At 53.7% G+C, this 27,418-nt stretch overlaps 1 protein-coding gene across 1 annotated transcript in view; it reads right to left on the reverse strand.

Annotated features, from left to right (window-relative positions):
• Window positions 1-643: 643 nt before the first annotated feature.
• LASP1 (LIM and SH3 protein 1) overlaps window positions 644-27,418 on the reverse strand; it is a 37,782-nt gene continuing 11,007 nt past the window's right edge. Inside the window, exons 4-8 of the mRNA XM_059997883.1 lie at window positions 21,493-21,577; window positions 14,156-14,263; window positions 4,335-4,479; window positions 3,876-3,979; window positions 644-1,251 (exon numbers count right to left, since the gene is read on the reverse strand). Coding sequence (XP_059853866.1) covers window positions 1,078-1,251; window positions 3,876-3,979; window positions 4,335-4,479; window positions 14,156-14,263; window positions 21,493-21,577 — 616 coding nt within the window. The 3' untranslated portion in view covers window positions 644-1,077. The remainder of the gene's footprint in view (window positions 1,252-3,875; window positions 3,980-4,334; window positions 4,480-14,155; window positions 14,264-21,492; window positions 21,578-27,418) is intronic.

Genomic DNA, 27,418 nt, shown 5'->3' on the forward strand with positions numbered 1-27,418 from the left:
CGTAACAAAGTCCTGGAGGTACAGAGGGTCCTGTGGTTTCGCACAGTCCACCTGGGGTCGGGTGGGAAGTGGGGAAGGGGGAGGCCATGGAACGCCTGGAGACACCTTGCCAGGAGGCGCGGCGAGGAGCGGCCTAACTAGATCTCGCGAGAGGCTGGGCTGCATGGGCGAGAGGCTGGGCTGCATGGGCGAGAGGCCCGAGGCTTCCCTGGTGCACCCTTCACAAGGAGGCAAGCCAGGGACCCTGGGGACCGGGGTGGGAGTGAGGGAAAAGGGCTGCAGAGAGAACACCCCGTTCCCCTCCTTCCTGCAGCTGTCCCTAAAGTAAAGGCGAGAACCGGACCCAAGCCGAGCTTCCTGGGGAGCTGCTCACCCACACCAGGCTCGGGTGGGCAGCTGAGCAAAATCACAGTGTGAAAAGGAACCGTGTCCGGAGGGAAGAATGAATCCCAAAGCAGGAACTTCACCCTCCTCTGTTGCCCTTGAGCTGGGGAGAGAAGGGTGAGGGAGCCCCTTGGAGGGCTGGCAGCCCCATCTTTGAGAAGCAGAGGCAAAGCCCATCTCACTGGTCCCTGCACGACAGCAGCACCCCTGTCCCCATCCCAGGGGCAAGGGCGGTGGGTCCCACTCCCGGGAGTGTGTGAAGCAACTCCCAGCCGCCCTGGGAGTCCTGGGGGTCTGGGGCTCACCCCAGCCTGGAATGTTTGGGTGTGTGAGGAGGTGGGCAGGAGGGGCTGAGGGGGAAGAAAAGAGAGAAGGCAGAGGCCTGGGAGCTGACGGGTCGCCCCCCCAGACCAGCCCCACGGGCCTCGGCTTCCCTCAGAGAGGTCCACACCTGTTCCATCCAGAGAGAAAATCAAGGAGTTGGTCAAGGGGAAAACCTGCCAGAGGAAGGAGCCGCGAAAGTGGCAGAACAAGGCTTCGGTTGGCAAAAGAAGCTGGAAGAGGGGGAGAATAAACAAGCTGTTGCAGATTTTAAAAAACAGAGACACCAAAGGGTGGACAGGTCACGCCCAGGACGGATGCGATGCTGTGGAATGCACTGAAGACGGATGGGGCGGGCGGCGCCCGGCGGGCTCAGATGGCCTCCACGTAGTTGGCCGGCAGCATCCCCGTGTCGCCGGTGCGCTCCACGGTCCCGTACATCCAGCCGTCGTCGATCTGCTGCACGTTGACGATGGTGTCCCCGTCCTGGAAGGAGACCTCGTCCTCGTCGGCGGCACTGTAGTCATACACGGCGCGGTACCGCTTCTGCAGGGGTCGGGGCGCGGTTAGTCAGGGGTGCCTAACTCTCTGGGACCCCAGAGCAGAGTGGACCAGGAGCTGGGAGACACGGAAGGGCTGGGCTCTGCCATGAATTTTCTCACCTCTGTGTCTCATCTTCTGAGAGCAACCACCTTTTTAATAATGCATCTGGCGTCTAACAAGGGCCAGGCATAAACAGGGACGGAGGTTACAGTAGTTCTGCCCTGTCTCTCGGAACAGGAACGCAGTAATGTCCGGTGGACACCATGCCGGGTAGAGGTTAAAAATATGACATGTGTTCTATTATCTGCATTTTTTTTTCTTTTGGCCGCCCCGCGTGGCATGAGGCATCTTAGTTCCCCGACTAGAGATCGAACCCGTGCCCCCTGCAGTGGAAGCTCGGAATCTTAACCACTGGACTGCCGGGGAAGTCCCTATCTGTGTTATTATAAGCACCAGTCTTTCTTCTTTTTTTTGAAGCTGTTGATGAAGCTGGTTCCCAAATTCAGGACAAAGACCAATTCCTGTGAGAAAAACCTCCAGGTGACACAAGACATATCTGTCAGGTCCCACCTTCCAACCTCAGCCAAAGTCTTGTGCTTAAGCTCTAGGAAATGTCCAGTAAAAACACATGAACTCTAGCTGTGATCTTGAAAATAGGCAAGATTCTAACGTCCTCTGACCCTCACTGCCCTTGACATCGACTTGTCTCCGGGGGTCAGCTCAGGCTTTACGGTGCCCCAGGCCAGGCTCTGGGATCAGTGTGGGTCCGGGGCTGGACGAGCCCATTAGAAACCTCCGGGATCTGCCCCCGCTGCCCCGCCCCACCACCAGGACCCCTGCTCAGACCTTCTGTTTGCAGCCTCTGGTCTGCCTCCTCCAACTGTTCATCCATTGTGATCTCGGGGGAACTTTCCAAAATGCAAACCTGAGGATGTTCCTCCCTGGCTTTAAATCCTTCAGGGGCCCCCTAACCTCTTCAGCATGAAATTTCAAAACCCGCCCCCACCCCCGCAGCAGAAACCAGCTTCATCAGCCCCGAAGGCTATGGAATAAGAGGTCACAACCCTCAAGAAATGACGGAAGTGACCTCGGTCTCTTACCACCAACTCTGCCTTTAATCTCTTGGGCCAAGTCACCACATCTAAGCCTGCATCCTGCAATAGCCGCCTAACTCATCTCCCTGCTTCCGCCCTCAATCTTCTGTTGCTGCTTCTCAACGCAGCTGCTAGAGCCACGTTTTAAAACACAAGTCAAACCCCTTACTCTGCACAGCTCACCAGTCACAAAGGCCTTCCTATGGCCTACAAGTCCCTGCATGATCAGACCTCATTCCCTGCCCTCTTCCCCTCTCTGGTCACCTTGGCCTTCCTGCTGATCCCTGAACTTTCCTAGAACATTCCTGCCTCAGGACCTTTGCAATTGCTGTTCTCCTCCACCACTCATTCCTTTACTTTACTGAGAACTTTGCTGTTCCCTCCCCTTCTCATTCGGCTGTCTTTTTCTTCACAGCTTCTCTCTGACCTTTCGTTACTTACCTACTTATCTCTTGGCTTTCGTGTTTGTCTCCCGACTGGAATGTAAGCTTCAAGAGGGCAGGAAGGTGGACTTTTATTCAGAGCCAAATCCCTTCAGTCCAGAACAGGCTTAGTGAGCATTGGAAGGACTGGCTGGTCTATCTGGAACCTTATCCTTCACACGACCTCTCCGGCCCACCTGACACCCCAGATAGCACTGACAATCACTCCCTCGTTTGTGTGGCCAGAGCCTGAGGCCCGAGCAGGCCACTTATCTCAAGCTACTTTATTTCTCGGAGTATTGTCCCTCCTGCTTCTACGTGAGCTACTTTGAATTCCAAGGCACCCGGCACAGAGGAGCTGAGCTTGGCTGCACCGTCACTGGGATAAGTAGCAGGACTTACAGACCAAACCTCTAGTCTGAGGGCTGGTAAGCCTGATCCCACCCCACCTCCCACTTTGCTCGTTAATTTATTCACTAAATTGATGACTTCCCGCTTTGAGCCTGGCTCAGAGTAGGTGAACCAAAGAGACACTGCCCTGCCCACATGGAGCGTCAAGTCCAGTGGGGGTCACAGTCAGAAGATGACAAACCCAGAGAACTGTTTCAAGGTGGAAAAAGTGCTCTGAAGGAAACCAGTGGGGCGGAAGGACAGACACGTCAGGGGAGACCCACTCGCCACAGGGTGGTTTGGGAGGGTGCCTCAGAGGCAGGGGCAAGCTGAGATCTGAAGGACCTGGCAGGTCGTCGTCATGGAGACTGGGGAGCAGGGCGCAGTCTGGAGGACCCCAAGCAGAAAGGTGCTCTGTGTGCTCCCAGGTAGCTGGAGTAAGGAAACGTGGGCCGGGAGCTGGGTGGACGAGACTCGCCCAATGTACAGCTATGGCTGGAACACAGGGTCCCAATCTGCCCCCTACACCACACTTGCTTTCTTCTCGAGAGGCTGAGACCCCTATTATCTGCAGGTGGCAAGGGAGCTGGGGTCAAAGGTCAGGGGAGGCCAGCCCTCCTGGGTGGGTTTTCTAAGGAAAGTGCAAGAATTACGTCCAGGACGTCTCCCCGAGGCCCACTCACCTCCCACACCTCCTCTCCCCGCAGCCAGGGCTACTCACCCCGCCCCCGCCTGGGGCACTGCGCTGTATGGAGACCGGGGCTGCAGGCTCCTTGTAGCCACCGTAGGACTGGGCTGCCTGCTGCTGCTGGGGCTGCTGGTAAACTGGAAGCCGGCAGGAGACGGGCTCAGAAACTGTCTTGCCAAAGCCAGCCTGCTCCCTTCTTCCACGAAGCCCATGCCATGTATTTCCACCGCCCATCGCCTCACTCAACCGCCACGCTGCTCAAAGGCTTCTGTCTCTGTGTGCACATTTGCCGGTGCCACGAATTCTGCAGCAGGGGCTGCATCTCCCCCCATGGCGCTGGGAGCCCAGAACGGGCCCTGACCCTGGTGCTTGTGCCCTCAGTAGGGATGAGACCTGGGTGTGTGTGTGTACACGAGGCTTCCCTCTCACCTCCTCCCAACCCTGTAGCCGGCCTGGCCTCAGGTCCTCTGCCCGCACAGGCCTCATGCTCACCTGGGGCGCTGGTTGGGATGTGGTGAGGCTGCTGCTCCTGGGGCCGCCGATAGCCAGTGTCCTGGGGATCTCGGCGCTCTGGCTCCAGGCCCTCACCCCCGCTGGGGCCCATGCGGCTCTTCTCAAACTCTTCGTGGTATTTTATCTGCGGGGGCAGAAAGTGCTGGGTGAAGGACCCACAGCAAACCAGCCAAAGCTCCCCTTCCGCTGCCACTCAAGATCCTGGGACGGGAGAGACTCCTGGAGGTCTCCAGGCAAAGAGAGCTGGGTTCTTGTTGGGGATGTACCAGCTATGTGCCCCTGAACAAGCACTTAACCTTGCTACACCTCCACTTCCACTTTACAGGGGTTGCTGAAGGATGCAATGAGATAATGGATGTAAAAGGGCCACGTAAACTAAAGCACGAGACAAATATAAGTGGTCATTTTTCTGTGCCTGTGGCAGGGGCTAGGGCTACCCTGCTTTCACATTGGTCCACAGCAGCAAAAGCAGCAACTCCTGTTTATTGAGCACCTACTAGGTGCCAGGCACTGTGCTAGGTGTTCTGCATCACATGCTCATTTTACCTTGACAGCACCTACAAGGGGGTACAGTATAGTCGCCATTTAACAGACAAGAAGGAAACTAAGTCACCGACAAGCAGCATGAGTTACCCATGCTCACGGAGACTCCAGAGGCTGTGCTCTTAACCAGCAGGCGACTCTGCCTCTTGTGGGCATGACCTCGCAGAGTTCTGCTGAGGACCCTAGCCTGCAGGGCAAAGAAATGCCAGGCCCTCCCTTGAGGGTGGGTTGGTATCTAGAAGATGAGTTCCTTCTCTCCTCAGGTTCCAAAAATGGGCAAAAAGAGGCCTAGAGAAGCCACACACCCCAGGGTCCTCAGCAAGGGCTGGCTGAACTGAACATACTGGGACCCAGAGCTGCGTTAAGATCTGGTCTTCAGACTGTCTGCTCCCAACCCACCTGAGCCGCTTGTTAGAATGCAGGTTCCAGGACCTTCCATAGAATCTACAAAATCAGGGCTAGGGTTTTGGAATATGCACTTTTTTTTCTTTCTTTCTCTCTCTCTCCTTCTTTCTTTTTTTTTTTTTTTTTTGTGGGGGGGACTATGCACTTTTAAAAGATTCCCCCAGGTGAGTCTGAAGCAGGCTCAAGTTTGAGAACCAGTGATCTAGAGCAGAGGCTGGCAAACTCTGGTCCACGGGCCTGCAGCCTGTTTGCTCACAGCCTGCGAGCTAAGAACGGTTTCTACATTTTGTAATGTTTGGAGGATGGGGATGGGGGAGTGGGGGGAGGATTAAGAGGAATAAGATTGGTAACATGTGAAATTTCTATGACATTCAAATTTCAGTGTCCAGAAATAAAGTTTTACTGGAACACAGTCTCACCATTCATTTCCCATTACCTATGGTTGCTTTCATTGCAGAGCTGAGTAGCTTCGACAGAGGCCCTTCGGCCCATAAAGCCTAAAATATTCACTATCTGGCCCTTTACAGGAAAAATTTGCTGACCCCTGCTTGCCCAAATATGTCGAATGCATATTCCTGCTGGTAAAATCTGTTTTACACAATCCTCCCAAACTGCATCTATTTTATCAATTACACACAAGCATCACTTTACAAATATGGAATGTCTCCTGTAAAACTCACACCAAAAATATGAATAAAACAAAGGATGAGATGAAAAAGAACAACCTCCAGGAGTTCTAGGGTTTTCTCCCTGTACTCTCACTGGCATGTAGCCCACACCCCACCTTGAGGACCCCTAGTGGGGTCTATTCACTTTTCAGAGAGGACCCTGGTGGGGAGGAAGCAACCGAGGAGGTGGAAAGCCCGTGGTTTGTGTGTTCCGGGATCGCTGGGCTGGGCCGGGGCTCGGGGAGGAAGTGGGACAGAGAGTGACAGAATAGCTCCCCCCCACCCCCCAGAGGAAACCTGGAAAGCAGGACACAGAAAACTGGTCCTGTCCTGAGCAGACCCGGGGCTGAATTGTCTCCAGGCCTCGGACCAGAAGCCGGTTCTCACTTCCTGTTCACCAGGATCCTGCCCCATGCTTCTCCCAGTGAAAAAGGGGGTGGGGTGAGGGGACAGGGAACGGATGGGGGCAAAGCCTGCCCTGTTTCCCGGAGCAGAAGCGACGAGCGATCCTGTGCCCCGGAAGCCCCTACCAAGGCCTGATCCAGCTGTCCCAGCCAGGACCTCCCGTGGGCCACCCCCTCCCACTTTCTTTGCTGCCTTCTCGTATCCGCTTTGCAAGGAGGGCAAGAGTTAACACTCGGCCAGGCAGGCCTTACACAGGAGTAGCTGGGCTAAAGGTCTGCAGGGGTGGTGGGCTGGGACCACCCACATCGTTCCACCCACATCGTTCAGCTGCTCTTCCAGCTGTTAACTGACGGTGACCCACTGCAGCCCAGGCTGGGAGAACAGGTGGGGCAGCAGCAAAGCCCAGGATGGGCCCTGTCTGGAGGCAGGGAGGACCAGCCCCCTCCTCCCCCTGCCCCTTCCCTTCACGCCCAAGTAGGGACCCACAACCAAATGGTGAAATAAACTGAGCCCATTCCTGAAGGGGAGGCAGCTGATCCTGGTCAGACTGAAAACTCATCGAATCCCTGAACTCCCAAAAGGAAGAGCACCCAGGGGTGAAGTTCAAAGACACAGGGCCAGTGCCCTGCTCTCAAATTCCTAAGACAAGGGCAAAAGGTGAGTGTCCCTTAGCCCCACTCCCTTGGTGACCCCGTCCTCTGGTGAGCAGTCGGGGGTGGGGACAAGGAGAGGCCTCTAGGCTCCCAAGGCAACTGGCCTTTTGACTTTTGTCCTGGGGGGTGGGAAAGGTCAGCTTCCCTTGTTTACTGTCTGTTAATGAAAAGAGGCCTGACTCTGGGAGCCGATGACTAGGGGAGGGAAAGTGTACATGTGGAGGCCGACAGAGGCCTGCACCGGGCCCTGAGGGAGCCAGGGGGTGAGCTGAGGGGCAGGTGTGTCCCGGCTGACGGCCCACTTCTCTGGGTACGGCTCTGTCTGTATTAGTGAAGGGGTGACTCTCTGAGGAAGGAGGCATGTCTGGGTCCCAGGCCTGGCACCCATCTCCCCTTTTGTGTCCCACAGACTTAGTCCTTCATCGAGAGCTGCAGTGTCCCTCCCACGTCTCATCCCCGGAGTCATGAGCCCTTCACTTGCTCAGTGAGCTTGGAAGAGTCCCGTCCCCTCTGAGCCTGAGTTTCCTCATCTTAAAAAGAGGTTACGGCACCACCTGCTCCCACGTGGTCTGGAGGCTCCCGACTACCTCTAGGAACCTAGCCGAACTCTAGAGCTGAAAGCAAGTATGGACGTGTGTGCGTTTCCACAAGTGGCTGATGGGATCCATCTTGCTCCTTAAAAAGCCACCCCACATGCGTAAATACCTATAAAATTAGGCCCAGCTGATTCAAGCGGACAGCGTCGTGGCAGCCTCCCCACCATCGATGCAGGAACCACCGGTTAATCTAATAGTAATAACCTTGACCTTTGCTCAGCTTTTCACATTGAGTTCTCTGCACATAATCTCCCTTGGCCCTGACAATAATCACCCTTAAAAAATAAGTCGGATAGGTACACTTTAATTCCTATTTTACAGAAGTAAATGAGGCTCAGAAGTTAAATGACTTTCATTACTCAGTCAGGGCTGAGGCTGGGGACACAAGGACAAAGCCACAGCTGGATGGGCCCTTTCCTGGGTCAGGGTGACCACATGCCCAAGTCTGCCCCTAGTACCAGTTCATGTCTTCTGGAATAGATATGAATAGCACTGCCTTTCACTCTCAAAAGGGATGATAATCACAAGGTCACCCTAACTGAGAGAAGGGGTGCCTGGCACTTAAGTCAGGAGTTGCAGCACAGAGGGGAAATGGACTGCAAAAAGTGAGGTTGCAGTTCCCTTCTGCCCAGCCCCACCTGATAAAATTTCAATCCTCTCAACTTCCTCTCCCTCCCCTGCCCAACAAGCGGGGAAACTGTTATTACTTTGCTGATCAACCTAATGGTTTGAGAAGCAAAGAGGCACCTTAAAGGGTGTTAGCACATTCAAAAGGAAAATGAACATTTTTCAGAGGCCAAGGCCCTGTCTGATCCCTCCCTGTTCCAAGCTCAGCAAAGTTCTAATCGTCTAAATGCCCTGAAAAGGTGTCACCATAAGCTCAGAAATGTCAGCAGAGCCCTGGTCTAAAAACTGTCCTGGGAGCCCATGGAAGGATGCCAGGCTGTAACTGTGCCCATGAGATCCAAGTGCACATGGGTAGAGGGACCCAGGCCTCAGGACCCTCCTCACTCATCCAAGGGCCCTGCCAGCCAGGACTCCAGGATGACTAGTTGAGGGTCCATTCCAAACCTAAGAAAAATGCATTTTTTCTGCTAGCTGATGTTCCGTTTTCTGAACCCCTGCTCTCCTGATTGTGGTGGAAAACAAAGGTCTGACTCCACACTTGCTTCCACATGATTCTACATCATGACCAAGAAGGGAACATCAGGCTTTGAATGGAATAGTCAACTCACCAGCCAGGGACTGTTTTTTTCTAACAGTGCTTCCGTTTGTTGCAGTCCTCTGTGGTGCCCTTATATGTATAACTCATTTCCTTTTCTCAGCCAGCCCAAGAACAAGGTATCGCTGTCATCCCCATTTTACAGATGGGGAAACCAATGCTCAGGAGGTAGGTAAGGGGTGGGTGAGTCCTAACGTCAGCTCCTAGTTCTCAACCACCAGGTTACGCTGTGCTCCCTGTGAGAGACTAACACGATTTTGTTTTTAAAACAAACGTAAATCTGTGCTCGATTTCATTAGGAATCAGAGAAATGCAAGTTAAAACCATGAGATACCACTACACACAATCAAAATGGCTAAAAGGAACAAGTCTAAGGATGTAGGCACGGAAACTCTCATCACTGCCGGCGAGAGGGTAAATCAATACCACCGCTCGAAAAGTAGTTCGGTGAAGGAACATACGCTCTGAGATCTGGCAATTCCACTCCACATTATCGACACTAGGAAATATGTATGAAGCTGTCCACAGCCGTAGAAGCACTCCAAATGACCATCAACACCAGCATCAATATAAGCATCTTAAATGGAATGCTATACAACAACAAAAAAGAACAAACTGCAGCTGCATGCAAACACGTACATGATTCTTTAAACCCAACGTTGCCCAAAGGAGGCAAGACGCAAAAGAACAGATATGTTCAAAATTGGGAAAAACAAAACTATAGTATTCAGAAATGCATAGTTGCGGGGGAGGGATAAATTAAGAGTCTGAGATACATAGACACACTACTAAATATAAAAGAGATAATCAACAAGGACGTACTGTATAGCACAGGGAAGTATACTCAATATCTTGTAATAAACTATAAGGGAAAAGAATCTGGGGGAAAAATATGTATATATAAAACTGAATCACTTCTCTGTACACCTGAAACTAACACAACATTGTAAACCAAGTATACTTCAATTTAAAAACAAGAAAAAAAATTACATAGTGAAAAAAAGAAAGCATAGCTACATTTTAAAATTGTAAAGGAAAGAACAGCACACGCTTTCAAAAATTAAACTACAGGGTTGTCCAACAAGCCCACCTCTGGGGCATTTGACTCTGGGGCTAGAATTTTCTTTGACTTTACTATTTACTACTGATTAGGCCTGGACTATAAGGAATGAAGCTTATGTAAGGAATATAAGCTACTAATTATTTCTGACTGAAAGAAATGCAAAGGATTTCTGCCTGTAGCAAGGCTATCTCCAAAGCTTATGGTTTTGGGTTTTTATATAAATAAATTAATTAATTAGTTTGTTTTGGCTGTGTTGGGTCTTCGTTGCTGCTCACGGGCTTTCTCTAGTTGAGGAACAGGGGGCTACTCTTCGTTGCAGTGTGCAGGCTTCTCACTGTGGCTTCTCTTGCTGCGGAGCACGGGCTCTAGGCGCCCGGGATTCAGTAGTCGTGGCACGTGGGCTCAGTAGTTGTGGCTTGCGGGCTTAGTTGCCCCGCAGTATGTGGGATCTTCCCGGACCAGGGCTCGAACCCGTGTCCCTTGCATTGGCAGGCAGATTCTTAACAACTGCGCCACCAGGGAAGCCCAAAGCTTATGGTTTTATAGTCCTGGAGGACATTAACTAGTTCTGCAGCTAATGGCAGAACACTAACTAGTTCTGTATCTAATTATATCCAGTGCTTTCTTTCACAGACTAGGCATCACCTCTGCCTGTCAGATGCTCCAGCTGGTTCCTCATAATTAAGGTAATTATATGATAGGTATTCACTGCATGAGAGTTACGTTTTTTGTTGTTGTTTTTTTTAACACTTTGAAAACTCTATTTTGACAGGGGTGCTGTCACGCTCTGCTTCTTGACTTGCATGGTGAGTACACACACAGGTGTTTATGTGTTACACTTCACAGAAAAAGGAAAAGTTAAAAGACCCAAAATTGTACACAGAAATTCAGTATATAAGTAGATGTGTAGATAAATAAAAGCTTTTCTGCTTGAAGGCTGTGGCTCCCATATAGGGACCTCAGCAATTAAAGACTCCCGTCCATTACAGCCATCACAGCTGGTGACCAAAGGCCAGGATAAATTTCAGCTCACAGCCTGCGGTCCTGGCCTCTCACCCCTTCAGGTGCCTTTAATGAAGACACAATTACTAAACAAGGTCCTACTGTATAGCATAAAGAACTATATTCAATACCCTATGATAAGTCACAGTGGAAAAGAATATAAAAAAAAGAACGTAGATATATATATATATATGTATAACTGAATCACTTTGCTGTTCAGCAGTAATTAACACAACATTGTAAATCAACTAGACTTCAATTTTAAAAAAAAAGACACAAATACTCACCACAGATGTCTAACTAGCACCTTGCCCCCTCAGTTTTCCAGACATTCTCAGTACTAGACAATGGCCTAACTTTTCAGCCAAACTTTAGTCCATGTCCCTTCTTTAGCCACAGTATAGAAAGCAGAGGAGTCTGCCTTTAAATTAATAGCAACTGACAATATTTATCACATGCTAAGTGCTTGACATTTTCCTCGCAAATGAGGAGTCATCTGACGTTAACCTGGGAAGTGAGTGACAGGCTACATACAGGAACACTATTTTGGATACAAAACAAAAGGTGTGGCTCAAAACACCATCTTTCCCAAAACTCTTCTGGAGGAGGGACAAGTTAACAACATGGTTTAAAGTTCCCTGGGGGGTTCTGGGATGTGGCCAGGCCTGGCACCTCTGGTGAAACTTTTTCAGGCTCTTGGTGACGATTCTCAAACTTCAGGTAACCCAGGGGATGTGTTAAAAATGCTGGTTCCTGAAAAAGAAATTTTATTTTCTATCTCTTTAATTTTGTATCTGTATGAGATGATGGCTGTCCCCTGAACTTACTGCGACAATCATTTCATGATGTAAGTAAGGCAAATCATTATGTTGGAAAGCTTAAAGGTATACAGTGCAGTATGCCAATTATAGCTCAATAAAAATAAAAAGGAACAACAAAAATAATTTTAAAAATAAAATGCTGGTTCCTAAAAAAAGAGAGAGAAAATGTTGGTTCCTGGGTTCTGCTCCCAGGTGGCCTGGGGAGGAGGCCTGTGAGCCTGCATTTTCAATCAACCTTTGCAAGTGATTCTCGTCCAGCTGTTTGGAGGCCCACAGTTGACAGACTAACTGTACTTGCTTGCTAAAACCAAGAGTCTTCCAGCATTGTGGTCACAAGTCACAGGTTCCAGGCTGCAAAAGCAGAACCAGGTCAGGCTCGAGTCACCTCCCCCACCTCAGAGCAGAGGACAATCAGCTAATTGCAGCCCTGTGGTTAATGATAAGATGTTATCTCCTCAGGTGTGAGTGTCTTGGCCAGGGTGAGCTCTGTTACCAGGGCTCCTCAGACATTAACACCTCCAATAACCAGTTTGGGGGGAGGGCAGGGGGGAGGGGTGCGCGCAGGTGCAATAGGCTGCGTGTGAAGTATTCTGGAAGGCTCTCCGAAAGGGAGGCAGGGATGACTGGGCTTGTCTCCCTTCTTCTAAAAGCCCCAGGCTGGAAGCAATGAGTGAATGTGCTGGGGGTTGGGTTGTAGGCGGGGGTGGGGTGGGGGGGAACAGGTATCCAAGATAAGACCGTCTTCACAGTGAAAAGCCACAGAGGCTGAAGACTCAAGATTCCAGCTTTGGGAGCCCACTGGGTCTTCCGTCCCTTCCCGTGGCTTCCCCTCCCTCCCGTTTTCCATGTGGAGAGCTGAGACCCACACCTTCTTTCCTCCGGCTTTACCCTTTGGAGGTCCGGCCACCGATTGGCAGGGAAGCTCTAGGGTGTGAGGTCTGGCCCTGGCTTATGAAGAAGCAACTGAGACAGGCTTTTTTTTCTGGCGGGGGTGGGAGGCAGAGGAGCAGGGGAGCAGGTAGGGATTACAGCCCTCAGAGGCATCCTAGCCCAAGGGAAGCACTCCATTTCCTCAAGCCATGAATTTCAAGCTGCTGGTCAACAACCTAGTTGCGAAACCCATTTAGTTAAGTCGGCAACCAGCGTCTTTCACAAACTAAAATAGAACAGAAGATATCCGAATGCCCTTTAAGCGGTAAAGCCCTCTTTCCTGGAAGCTTTGATTCTGTTTCCCTTAAATAAATCAGCAGGCCTGTTGGGTGGGTCACGATGTGACATGTATTTCATACTGCAGGTTGCTGTCAAAGCCTAAAAGCCATGGTCTGGGGCATGGCAGGTTCTGACGGCTTGGGCCCTGGCTTCTGACATCCACCTGAACCACTGCCGGAGTCCACCCTAAGCACGGTCCAGCCAACTTCTAGAAGGAGTGCCCGACCAAGGAGGCCGGGTGGAGGGCTGCGGGCTGGATGCCGGGTGGACCAGCTAACACCCAGGCCCCCTGCAGCCTCTATCTCCAGTCCCTCAGCCCAGTGACATGGGCAACTTGTCAACCTCTTCCTGTTCCAGACATGAAGACAACCGCTCGCCCGGTCCTTTGTAGGGCCCTGTTCGACACGGGTCTGCGGCCCACGTCCTGTGCTTGGGGCTCACAGTGGTGCTCCCATGACCTCACATTGCCCAAAGCCCCTTAGGCAGCCTTCCCGCAGCCCAGAGCCACTCAGGCTGCTGGCCCATGGCTCCACCAAGCAGGGAACCGAGGCCTGTTCCCTGGCCACAGGCGCCATGGGGCGCATCGATCCACTGCCCACGCTCCACACCCAGCCCTGCCGTGGCCAGACGCTGGTCACCGCCCTGGGCCCAGGAGTGCCAGGCCGGGGCCAGCAGGCAAAACCGGCTGGGGTTTTTACACAGGAAGGAAGAGCAAGCCGAGGTGGGGGAGGAGGCAGAGGAGGGGCGGAAATGACTGCATATCAGCACCCAGAGGCAGACGAGGGGGAGGCCGGCTCCTCCCCCACCTCTGCCACCCAGTTTTGACCTTTGTGCTCAGACGAAACAGCCAGTCTGGACCCTGGCACTCACCACAGCCGGGGGGGGGGGGATTTTCAGAGAGAGTAAGGGGTACGGGGGTGATTTAGCATAAAGGCCCTCCCTGTACACCCCCCAAAAGTCCAGTCCTTTTAAGGCGGAAATACTATGTGGGCAGAGGGTATCAAAGGGGGAATCTGGGGGTGCACAGAGGAAAGGCATCTGGGAACTCCAAACCCTTCCCTTCCCTCTGCTCAAGCAGCCGCCAGCCAGGCCCGCCTAAGAGAGCAGAAGCAGCGGAGAACTGGCCTCATGCATGTCTGCCAGACGGGCGGGGAGGGGACGAGAAGAGAGCGCAGGGCATCAGTATGGTACCCCAGGGAGCAGGGAAGCTTACGTTACTGATCTGGTCCTGGGTCTTCTTGATCCTCTGGAGTTCGGGTGTGTCTGCCACCACACTGAAGCCTTTGCCCTTGTTCTTCTCAAACTCCTCCTTGTAACGCACCTGGAGGACCAAAGGGTGGAGAGGGATTGGAATCGAGGCACGGGGAGCAGAGAGGGCCCCAGCCTGCAGCCATCTCTAAGGCAGCAACCAGCCAGGAGAGAGACCCTGACCAGAAACCCCCCTGCAGTGACATCCACCTCCACGCCCCAACTCAAAGCACAAGCCTTGGCCAAAAAGTATTAGACTCGTGATAATAAACCATTAATATGTATTCAGTCTATCCTGAGTGCCAAGCGCTCTTCATGAACTATCTCATCTAAGTGTTGCTGTATACTATCATTAGCTCCATTTTACAGACAAGGAAACTGAGCCGCAGAGAGGCAAAGTCCCACGCCCAAGGTCATGCAGCTTAGGAGCTCAGGTCCAGAGCCACCAGGATGAACCCTCATCTGCCTGACTCCTGCTCCTTCACCACTGGCCCATCTTGCCTGAAAGCTAGAGGAAGAAGGTTCTTTCCAGAGCTCCAATGACGGGCCCAGCCCTCACCCTAGCCAGGATGTGGCTCTACCCGCCGAAAGCCCGAGGGAGTTTCTTTTTTTTTTTTTTTTTTGCGGTACGCGGGCCTCTCACTGTTGTGGCCTCTCCCGTTGCGGAGCACAGGCTCCGGACGCGCAGGCTCAGCAGCCATGGCTCACGGGCCCAGCCGCTCCGCGGCATGTGGGATCTTCCCGGACCGGGGCACGAACCCGTGTCCCCTGCGTCGGCAGGAGGACTCTCAACCACTGTGCCACCAGGGAAGCCCCCGAGGGAGTTTCTAAGTGACCAGCTGAGTGAGGGCTGTACCAAGGGACAAAGTTGGTGCCCAGAAAGGGGGGAGGTAAGACAGCAGCTCGGAAAACTCAATCAATGAGCCTTTGACAGGCCCCGGCGGCTGCCAGGCTGGCTTCTGAGGTCAACGCCACAGGAGGGGATGAAACTGGCAGGGGACAGAGAGCACTTCAGAACGGGTTTCCAAGCGCCGGGGAAGTCCCCTACCACACCTCCACTGCCCCCCTCTTTTCTGAGAATTCCATGGAAACCTGAGTACCAGAGGGACTTGAGTCAGACGTCAGAAAGGACTTCCCAAGCACTAAAAGAATTGAAATATGAAAACTATCCTGTCCTTCCCTGGGGTTTTGAGGAACAGAACGGAGGCTGGAAATGTCCCTGGGGCAGAGAACTGCTCCTTGGCTTTCTGAGTCTTCACCATCCACCTCGGCGCCAGCTGTTCCAAACCCCACCAGCTGCCTGGATTCCCTCCATGGGAGCTGTACTGCCCTAGAGGCAGGTCAGCCCAGGACATGAGGCCCAGGACCTTGGGAATCTCCAGGCAGCTCCCAGGCGTGGAGTCATCTGGCCACAGGGCCAAGCTGCACCCGTGTGACCCGACTGACAATACATACCTGTCAGGTCCTCTGCACATCCCCCAGGGGCTGGGGTCCCTGTTTGTCTCCCGAGCCCCAGCTTACCCATCCATGGGGTTCTTGTGCCCAAAAGGTTTCAGAACCTCTTTTGTTCTGATCCAGACTAAAAACAAAGGCCTGGATGTGCTAGTTCCCATCAGACTGGAAGTTAACACAGTGGGTACAGGTACCAACCCACCCCAAGGGCCCAGAATTGCCCAGCATCAGCTCCTCCAGGAAGGCCTGGGCCAGCACAGCAACTCTTAGTGTTGGGGGTAGCGGGGTGGAGAGAACCCTCTGGGAAGGGGGCATCAGGAAAGGTAAGAAACTTAGAGTCAGAAATGTGCAGCTCCGTACACTAATATGTATTAAATGGACAACTAATAAGAACTTGCTGTATAGAAAAATAAATAGAATAAAATTCAAAAATTCCAAAAAAAAAAAAAATGGGTAGCTCCAGATGCAGAAGCCCAGATCCAAGGCCTCTGGCCTCGGTTTCCTCCCCTATAAGAGGACTGTCATAGGAACCAGTTAAAATAGGGGGAGGGGGCTTCCTATCACCAAGCATAGGCAAAGAGCCAGGGGGAGCTGGTATGAACATAGGCTGTCTCCCACCTGCTGAGTGATCTTGGGCAACTGACTGAACCTCTCGGGCCTCAGTTTCCACATCTGTAAAATGCGGATCACGATGGACCCATTCCAATGAACGGTGCGGATTACAGACAGTGGCTCTAAAGCAGCAAACACACTGTGGAGCACACAGCAGGGCTCAATGCGTACTGATAAGGGCAGGTGTGAAAGTGCTTTGTCAACCTTAAAGTGCTGAACAAATGCCAGTTCCCCCACTCCTGCTCTACTTCCTGGCCTCGGGAGCTGTCAGGCCCCTAATCCAGGGGAATAATTGTCATGGCAACACTACAATGACATCAGCTGGTTCCCAGGCTCAGGAACTGCCTCTCCCTCCCTGCTGGGGAGGGTAATTTATTTCACTCCTGGCACAGGCGGCCCAGAGAGGGCAGGGCTGGGCGGAGTGGGGGCAAGAAAGGATGGAGGACTGGGCTCACCACTACTTTGCTGTATGTTCCTGGGCTAGTCAGTCCCCCTGTCTGGGTCCCAGCTGATCTCTAAAAGCCCTCCCAGCTCTGGAGTGTGTGACCATATCTATTAAGCACCTGCAGGCCCTGACTATGGAGAATCAAGGGGGGGAAGATTCTCCAGGAGGCTGTTTGGAGGTGGAGTGTGTGGCAGAGGTAAAAGGGGGGGAACCAAGAGCGCGGGGAGGCCCCTGCCTAGAGCCTCGCTCAGCACCGAAGCAGCAGTGTTTGCCCTCATCTGGGATGGCTCACCAGGACAGGACAGGAGGCTCTAGGAGGGAAGTTACCTGCCCAAGGTCACTCAACCTGCTTTGTTGGTAGATTCAGGATACAACTCAGCACTGCAGCTAGATAACTGAAGCCTGGATGCTGCCTGGGCCTCCCATCCTGGAAACTCCCAAGGCAGGGCTGGGAATGATGCCTGAGGCCCCTCAGGCCTGAACAACCACAGCCCCAAGAAACTCTACTTTTTAATATGTAAATTTATTAATTATTCTCTCAGGATCTATCTTGTTCACCACTATTGTAGCAAACAGTAGGTATAAACATGTGTTTGTCGGGTAAATGATGAATGAATTGAATGCAGACGTGAAACCTCCAAACAGGCTGCATAATTTGAAAAATAAAGCAGAAACTAACACACCATAATAAAGCGATTATACTCCAATAAAGCTGTTAAAAAAAAAAAAAAACTGCCCTGCTGACCCAACATAAGAGAAAAGATCACAACTTTAAAAACTTTTATTGCAAAAAACATACCAACAATTTCCAATTATGTGCCTACTGTGAGCTGGACCCACATACTGTGTAACCCAACCCCTTCTAACAAAAAAGAAATCGTTTTAAAATTAGACACACACAGGAACTTCCCTCGTGGTGCAGTGGTTGAGAATCCACCTGCCAGCTCAGGGGACACAGGTTCAGTCCCTGGTCTGGGAAGACCCCACATGCCGCGGAGCAACTAAGCCCGTGCGCCACAACTACTGAGCCCACAAGCCACAACTACTGAGCCCGCAAGCCACAACTACTGAAGCCCACGCACACTAGGGCCCATGCTCCTCAACAAGAGAAGCCACCGCAGTGAGAAGCCCGCGCACTGCAACGAAGAGTAGCCCCTGCCTGCCACAACTAGAGAAAGCCCGCGCGCAGCAACAAAGACCCAACGCAGCCAGAAAAGATAATAAATAAAGAAAGAAAATACACAACATTAAAAAAAGAGGGATTGTGATGAGTTCATAACATAAATGGAAAAAAAACCCAAAATGTTCCCAGTTCTGGAATGTCAGTTCTGGAAGCAATCATCAGAAGGTCTAGAATTCCTCAGCTTTATCATACCCAAGTTCCATCTCCTCTCCTTTCCAGGAGAATAGTAACAGCGAACATTTATTGAGTGCCGACTGTATGCCAGGAACTCTTTTAAATGCCTAATATATACTAACATCCTCTCAATAACCTTTGGAGAGAGGTAATCCACACTTTACAGATGAAGGCACTAGGGCTCAGAGAGGTTAAATAACTTGCCCAAGGGCACACAGCTCGTGATGGCAGATCCAGCATTTGACCCTCAGCCAGCTCCAGTAAGAGTGACACAGGTATGCTGCCTGCTTTGCTGGTCACAAGATTCAAGATAAGAGAGTGGGAACCCTGCCAAGAGCAGGGCAGAGCATGAGGCTCTGCTACACTCTCCTGTGCCCTGAGGCATGTGCCCTGTGGCATAGCCCACGCGCAGCACCATGGATGAGGAGGGAAAAATGAAAGAGACCTTTTTCTTGCACTTCTGCCTGGGCTCAGGGGCCCACACCGCCCCAGCTCAGCCCCACCCCAAGGCTGCTGCCTCTCAGCGCAGGGCTGGCAGTGGGAGAGCTACCAGGCCCAGCCACCAGTGCCCTGCCTCAGCCAGGCCTGGGCAGGACCACCCAGAAGGTCATTTCTGGTCAGCTCTGTGGCCGCTGCCCCCACAGGGGAGGCTCCAGGTGTCCCAGACACCCAAAGCACCACTTTGGGAACCAATCTAGAGACAGGAAAACAAAGTTGAAATAGCATGGACAACTTCCCAGAGACTGAGAAGAGACACACCAATGCAGGCCCAGCAAGGGGCCTGGAAAGAGACCAGCTGACACCCGGGTGAGGTGGGGCAGACGAGGTAGAAGAGGCTCCCACTTCCCTTCCCGTCAGCCACAGGCCACGCCAGCCGCCCCTGCCTCCACAGTGGCCAAGGGAACCAGAACCCATCACCACCCCCAGCCAGGCCTGCTCAGCCCTTCAAGCCTCAGAGCATCGGGCCCAGCCCCCAACCTCTAGGTAACTGGGTTTGCTGTCCCTATTTTACCGGGCAGGAAAAAAAAAAAACAACTCTGAGAGGCAAGGGGGCCAGACTCAGACCACACAGCTGGGGGGAGGCAGGAGACAGAACCAGGCTTGCAAAGAGGGCAGGACCGGGGTCTCCACCCTCCGTCTATCTCAGCCCCAGCCCCCAGGAGCCCAACTGCAGATTGCAGCAGCGGCCTCAATGCAAAGCCCTAACTCACACCCCTCCCAGCAGCTCCTTAGCTCCCTCCCTACCCCACAGCCTGGCTCAGCCTCTCAGAGCATGTCTATGGGACCAAAAGCCCTCATCAGAATCACCAGGGCCACCAAAATGCAGATTCCTGGACCTGCCCAGAACTGCCAAACAGAAACGCCTTGGGCGGGGCCTAGGACTCTGCATTCTAAAAGGCCCCCTGTCCCCACGGGTGACTGGAGCATCCTGGGCGTTAGCGCACAGGCGCCACAGCAGGCTGCAGGGGGGCTTGACTTCTGCCTCCATCACGGGGCTCTGGCAAGGGGCATGGCCTCTCTCACCTGTGTCCCCATCTGCACCACAGGGACAAGAGTTCCTCGTCATCAGGTGGTTGTGAGGATTAAATGAGGTCCTATGAAGGACGCAGTGAGAACCTATGAAGAGTGACTGCCTTTCTCATGATGTCCCCAGTCGGCCCCAGAGCCAGGAGCCCAGGACCCAGGAGGCGAGCAGTGGGGCCAGGCCCCTGGGGGACAGCAGGGGGACAGGTACAGGTCAGAAGAGCCTTCAGACCCTGGGGTTGAAGGAAGCAGGGGTTGCTTCCTCCCACAGACCCCGCCCCGCAGGGATCAAGTTCCAGGGGCAAAAAGAGCTGCAGCCCAGCTTTTGTGGGACCAACAAAGGCTGAGGGAATTAACAGGGTTTGAATTTCTCCTTCTGAGAGTAGGGGTGTGTGTGTGTGTGTGTGTGTGTGTGTGTGTGTGTGTGTGTGTGTGTGTGTGTGTGTGTGTGTGTGTGTCCCTTGCTTCTGCCTGAGTGTGTACACACACTCCCACACTCCTCTCAAGCTGTGGGGTGACTACAGGTCACCCCATGGTGCTCTGGTCTGCCGGCCCCATGTAGCCCCTTCCACCTCTGGCCCCAGTATGCTCCAGACAGGATGGGGAGTCCAGGGCGGTGGTCAGGGCCTGGCTAGGGTCTTCCCTGTGCAGATCGGGCCCAGGCCCCAGCGCTGTCTCAAGCCTACTTCCTGCCAGCTGGGCTACTCAGCCCTCCTCAGTTGGCAAGACTCTGGTATCCACACTGGCTCCCCCAGTGACTGTGGCTTTCACACCATAGCGGGGGCAGGGTCTGGGCTGGCAGATGTGAGCTGCTGCTGACATCAGCTTCCCCTACTTGCTCCCCATCACTGTGGGACACACGGGAGGCTTGAACCTCTTCCATAAAGTGAGACCGATCCTGCCAACTGCACAGGGCTCTTGTGAGGATTGAACATTAATACGCCCAGAGCACTGAGCACTCCATACATTAACTATTAATACATTTATTACCTCTATGGCTACATATATGATCTTAGCTAGTCCCTTACTGTCTCTGAGCCTCAGTTTCCTCATCTGTACAATGGGAAAGCAGCACCTTCCTCGCAGGATTGCTCGGAAGATTCAACAAGAGAATGCGTGTAGATGGCCCAGGGCTGATTCTCCTTCATGTGACCACAGACGTCACATCGAGATCTGGCAGCAGGAGCCCCACTCCGGAGGGATCAGGAGAGATCCCCCTCGGGGGCCCTGGTGGATCCTGCAAGACACTTTCCTGGCCCTGGGCACCCTGCCCACTTGGTTACGTTCCCCAAGGGGTCTCTGATGAAGCCCCGCTCTGCCCCGCTCCACCCCACAGTCCAGGCCAGGTTTGTCCCAGAAGCCCTCCCAGACCCCCAGGCAGGGTTAGTCGTTCTGGCCTAAAGGTTCTGGACCTTTTGCTTATTCCTCAGTGTCCCCTGAAGACTGGGTTCTCCCTGGCGCAGGAAGCCCGTCTCCTCCCCTGCTGCGGTGACACGAAGGGCGGCTCCCCACCCAGCAGGCGCTCAGGAAAATCAGGCCCAAGGAGACACAGGCAGGACAGGCCCCCTTCGCAGCCTGCCCTCTGAGGGTGGGTGTGAGTGGAGAGGAGGGGGAGGGGACCAGCGTCCTGGAGGAGGTGGGCTCTCGGGGTCCCCCACAAAATTCCTGAAGCAGAAAAAATCCAACGCCCACACCCCTCCCACCCACTTTAGGTAGGAAGCGGGGTACGCTCTCGCCCACTTCTCTGATCAAGTCAGGAAATGTGAAGTAACTGGGGGCGGGGTGGGGGCAGGGAGATTGGTAACTGCTAGGATTTCAGCGCCTTGGCCTTGCGGAGTAACCACAGAAGGAAGGAGCCCTTGCCAAATCCAGGGGTGGCCCCGCCCCCAAGGGGCAGGCCCCGCCCCCTCACCTGACTCTGGAGCTCACTCTGTTGCTTGAGGCGGAGGTTTTCCGGGGTGTCGGCCACCATGGTGAAGGACTGCTTGGGGTAGTGTCTGCAGGACAGAAAAGAAAAAAGAGGGTCATTCTGGGGGAAGGGGCGGGAACCTCTGGGCTTCCATTCTCTTATCCTTGGGCAGCCCCTGCCCCTGTCCCAGCATCAGAACCACAATGCCCATTGCCCATGGCCAAGGGGAGGCAAGCGTTTCTCAGACTCAGCCTGGGCTGAACTGGGAAGACACATCAGGCCCGAGTGGCTGGCTGGCCACCAAGGACTCCAAAGGGGGGACATGGGGACACTCTCTAAGGGTTTCAGATCACCCAAGTAATCCATGTCTATGGCACAGGAAGGTCAAGGGGGCCAGGCACCCAGGAGGGCCTAGCCAGGCTGGGAGGAAGATGCTCATGGGGTTAGGACACAGTTTTCAGCTGAGACCAGAAGTGGAGACCAATGTAGCAGAGGAAGGGCAGGAGGGATACAGAGACAGAAGTAAAGGGGAAAGGGATACACATATCCAGGGGGGCTTCCAGGAAAAGGCAGTGAGACAGAAAAAACACACACATCCAGAGTGGTGTTTCAAACAGCTAACAAGGTCCAACATAATTGGAGGGTAGATGAGAGATCAGCTTGAGGCCGAGAAGAGGTCACCACGGGTGACAGATAAGAACACTGTAACAACAGCTGATGTTTCCCTGTGCTAAGGGTGTACATGCCTTAGTTCATCAACTTCTTAAAACCGCCCTATTATCCCTCTTTGACAGACTGGAGAACAGCGGCTTGGTAAGGTTAAACAATGTGGCTAAGGCACACGGCCAGTAACTGGAGGCATCCAGATTTGTACCCAAACGGTCTCCCAGGACCCAACACCCTGAACCAAACCCTCTAATCTCCAGACACAGGACAGACCACGGTCCCGTCCCCCAGAAAGAGGGCTGGCTTGGAGGTAGCAGGAACCAGTTCAGCCCTCAGAGCCAAGCCTGCAGGGACCTCCAGGACCATCCGGTCCACCCCTCTCCTTTCTCCCAGAGGAGGAAGTCGTGTGCTGGTGCCAGGCACTTAGCTGACTTCATAATTATTTATCACATCGGTTTACTGTCTTCGCTCTCCACTGGGTCTCTATGAGGTGAGGGGATTCTTGGTCTTTCCTTCATTGGTTTATTCCAAGCTCCCCAAATAATACCTGGTGTTCAATAAATATTTGTTGAATAAACGAATGTCCTACCAGGTGTTGAAGCTGAGCCAGGACTAGAACTCGGGTCTCCTCCGTTCCCCTGGGTCATCACAAAGGCCCCCAGCAAACCAGCTAGAGGAGAGGCAGCCCTGAGTCACTGTGGTCTGTGTGTAGATGCTGGTGTGTGAAAGGGCTGGGGGGCTACATAGGCCCCAGTGACTTCAGGGACTGGCAGGTGGCTTCTCTGAGCAGAAGCCAGCCATTCTGAGCTCTGGCTGGCCACACCCCACCACAACCATGACCACTAGCCGATGCCAGACGCACAGCCTGTCCCCAGGTAAGAGCTGGATCGCCATCTTCCAGCCAGCCAGGTCGGCTGATGTGCCCCGGAACTGGACACCAGCAGCCCTCCACCTCTGTGTCTCACCAAGCCTGGCGTGTTCTCCAGCTGCCCGGCCCATCCTGAGCGAGAGCTATTGGTAATCACACACAGACTTCCCCGTGTCAAGGGCAGGACTCGGGGGCTGGAGAACTCAACTAAATGGTGGGGGGGGAGGGTGGGGGGTGGCTAGAAGGAGCACAGTGCTGGGTGCTGGCCCTGCCACTGTCTCACAGGGTGATTGGCAAATCGTTTTTCCCTCTGAGCTAACTTCATCATCTTGGACCTAGAAGCACAAAAGGTGATTCTAGCTGTGTCCCAACTCGTAGCCTGCACTGCCCCACCTGAGTCCTGCCTCCCAGATCAGTCCAGGCCCAGGGCTCCCCGAGCAGAGGGAAGAGCAAGGCAAGAGACTAAACAGCAAATACAGGGCTTCCCTGGTGGCGCAGTGGTTGGGAGTCCGCCTGCCGATGCAGGGGACGCGGATTTGTGCCCCGGTCCGGGAAGATCCCACGTACCGTGGAGTGGTTGGGCCCGTGAGCTGTGGCCGCTGGGCCTGCGCGTCTGGAGCCTGTGCTCCGCGGCGGGAGAGGCCATGGCGGTGAGAGGCCCGCATACCGCAAAAAAAAAAAAAAAAAAAAAAAAGCAAATACAGGTGCCTGCGGCCGTCAACAGAAATGTCCCATAGATGAACGTGGGGCTAAGGCTGTGGGTCCAGTCCCAGGCTTGGCCCAGCTCCGCAAAGCCAGGGCCACCTATAGCTGAGGTGCGCCATTCAAAATCCCTGAGCAGTTCCACGAAAAGGGAGGATCAACTGGGAGTCTGTTCCTGGAGACTAGAAAGAGAACAGCAGGAGGGATCTAAGTGAGATCTCTAGCAGAACTGGCGGGCCCTGAGGTCCTAGGAGGGAGGGCTTTGGAGATGACCCTCCCACCGAATCAGAGCCATTATGAAGGTGTCAAGGGGTGGGCAGTGTGGTGAGGAGAGCGTCTGTAAGTAGGGGCTCATGAGCACAGGAGGGAGGTTAGGTCCTGAAGCAGGGGGATGGAGAAGACCTTCAGGGCAGCTCTGACCCAGAGCCTGAAGGGTCAGTTCTGAGATGGTGGCTCTGGTTAGCCCTTGGTGGGGAAGGGTGTCTGGCAGGCTCGGAAAACACATATGCACAGGAGCCAGTCTGCAAACCCATGGTTTCCCATTTGCCTGAATGTACAGGGTTAAAACGGAACGCCAGGTCCCATGGCCCAAGGTCAGCCAGATGCATCCCCACTCTGCAATTCCGAGGCTCCTGTGCACTCTGCGTTATTCCTCACACACGATGAATATCTAGACGAGCCCTCTGCAGCAATGCACTTCTCCGAGACACTGACGCCAGCAGGTCCACATTCACATACCTCCTACACGCCACCAGAAGGGTCTCAGGAGACCCCCCCCAACATGCAGTGGGTGCCTCTGGATGGGGCTGGCGGGTCTTTCATCCTCTCTTTGGAGCCATCATGACCCCCAGATCTCAGCCCCCCACAGCCAGAACACTAATTCCATCAGAAGGGAAGGGGGGGACCAGCCTAGATGTCGTCGACTCAGCTTAATCTGGTGGGAGGAGGAGGGGGATTTTAAGCCTGCATCAGATTAAGACAGATTAAAGAGGGGCTCTGAAGCCTCCAGTCTCTTACCCTTGCCTCCTAACCCCCAACCCCAGGCCAAAAAAGGCAGGCAGCCATGAGCACGGGCTATATTCCTCCTGCTGGGTCAACCTTGTCCCCTACCCACAGCCCCCAGCCCTGGCGAGACAACTCTGCCTTTCCCGTCCCCTGCTCACTGCGCTTCGGGTTCCCATGGCAACCTCATCCTCGGCTCAAGGCAGGAGAGCTGTGAGAGCAGGCAGAGAGAGTCTATGGGGGTGGGGGAAGAGACACAGACAGCCAGGGTCCTCAACTGCAGAGGAACCCACGAAGGCAAAACTAGGAGGCTGTGTCTGCAGGATCCTTGTAGACAATTTAGTTGAGGAAGACAGGTGCCACGGGTTTGTTTTTAGAAGGGAGGATATGCCAGAATGCCAGTGCTGTGCCCCTCCCCCATCCACATGACTGCCTTCCAAGAGGGCTACAATCGATTTGACCTCCTTCCAGAAACAACTGCTGGGAATTCTACCTTTTCCCTCCCTCTCTATCCTCAGGTTGAAGTGCCCCCGCAACCCATTACCCTCAGATCCCAGTTGAGATGAATGGATATATGCGTATCCCAGTGCAGGCGCAAAGGCAGAAGAGGGGTCCCCCCGCCCCCAGCTAGTGACCCCACTGGAACCCCAGCCCCACCAACAGACTGGGCCATGGTGAGGGAACAAGGGACCAGGGTGGGGAGAACTGGGTGTCCCAACCCTGGGCTGGAGCCGCGTCCAGAGCACAGCTCTTCTTTGTCCCTTCTGTGGGCCAGCCTGCACCCGGCCCCTTGTTAATCATTCCAAGCGGTGGGCCCTCTGCCGATGCCCCTCCCCACCCTCGATGGCAGTATCAGCTGCTCTGGGAAAGAGAGAGGCATGGAGAGAGCCCACTAGGACAGGAAGTCTGGGGGACAGGACAATCAGGCAGCTGCTGGCAGCAGCCCAGGCCTCTAGGAAAACTGAGAGTCACATAAAGTGACTTCTGGATACACCGTATCCTGTGCACATTCTCTCCTGAAACCTGCCACAAGGCTTTGGGCTAAAAAAGGCAGGCGTTATCACTGTGCCCATTTTACAGATAAAGAAACTGAGGGGCTTCCCTCGTGGCGCAGTGGTTGAGAGTCCGCCTGCCGATGCAGGGGATATGGGTTCGTGCCCCGGTCTGGGAAGGTCCCACATGCCACTGAGCGCTAGGCCTGTGAGCCGTGGCCGCTGAGCCTGCGCGTCCAGAGCCTGTACTCCGCAATGGGAGAGACCTCAACAGTGAGAGGCCCATGTACCGAAAAAAAAAAAAAAAAGAAAAAGAAACTGAGGCTCAATGTCAAGGACAGAGATCTGGCCCAATGCACTCTCCCCTATACCACACCTGCCCAGCCAGCTAAGCGCAGGCTGACATCCCTCCCCCACCAGGTGAACACCTGCCCACTCCCAGCTCTGCGGAAAGATATGCTTGGTTGGGTCGGTAGAGAACTTCCTCTTCTAAACCCAACCAGTTTCCAAGCTTGGCTATTATTATGAGAGAACCCTCTGGGGTCTCTCAGCCACCCCCAGTCAGAAGCCACCTACTCCTTAAGACATTTCTAACGCAGGTGTCTCAAGAGTCCAGACATGACCTGCGGGAATGCAGGAGAAGGGGGGCTTGCCCCAGAGGACCTCTGAGTCACCTTCCTGCTTGGAGGGGCAATGAGGACAGGGAGGATGCTGAGAAGCTGCAGGGCTCCTGCTATGGGCTTACTGGGGACAGAGATCACTTGTAGGAAGCCCCACTCCCAGTCCCGCCATCAGCTGTGTTCCAGAGGCAGAACAAGAACAGACCAGATATCCTGGAAGCCCAGCTCCCCCTTTCTACAGGCAACCTCATCTCTTCCAGCCTTGGATCCCTTCAAAAACCACAGCTTTTTGTTCAAGGAGGAACAAAAATACATCAACAAAAGCAACAAGGAGCCTTTGGTTTCACCAAAAGGGGGAGGAAAAAAACCCACAGCCCCTACATCCTGCCTCTGGAAGGAGCTGCTGATTCCCCTGCTGGGAACACTGCCCACGGGCAGGCGGGCAGGGAGGGCTCCCTTCTCACCCAGTTTCTCACCAGTTCCCCAGGCCAAAGGGGCTGAAACGGTGGGGATAGGAAGCAACAAGGAGGTATTGTTTGACCAGAGGGAAAAAAATGAGCAGCCAAAAAGATCAAGGCTAGACATGAAGAAGAACTTACCAGCCCTCAGTGGTCGTAGACAAAATGAAAAAGGGCAATACACAAACAGAAATGATTCTGCCAAGTCAGGAAAGGCATGGAAACACTGCGCCTCAGTTTCCTCATCTATAAAATGGGCTGTTAGGAAGCAACGTGATCCCTGAGGTTCCTTGAGGCCCTGACATCTGAGTATAAGGATTTGGGGGTGAGAGAGAGGTAGGGGCTGCCTAGAGGCCACACTTCTCGCTGTGGATACCCCTTTGGGCTCCCTGCTCCCAAACACAGCACACACACCCATCCCACGCCCTCTCCTGGTGCCACCCCCAGCTCCCCAAGACATCTGATCCCATTTTTCCCAGTCAGAGGCAGAGAACTCTGTGGAGGTGGGAAAGCCCCAGTCCCTATTCCTGGATTTGCCCACTGCTGCCCCATCCCCTAAGAGCAGCTGGGATTCAAGACAGTTTGCTAGAACCCAGAGATACTTCAAGCCCCACCAGCACA

This window comes from Delphinus delphis, chromosome 19 (assembly GCF_949987515.2).
Source record: "Delphinus delphis chromosome 19, mDelDel1.2, whole genome shotgun sequence".
Taxonomy (NCBI): domain Eukaryota; kingdom Metazoa; phylum Chordata; class Mammalia; order Artiodactyla; family Delphinidae; genus Delphinus; species Delphinus delphis.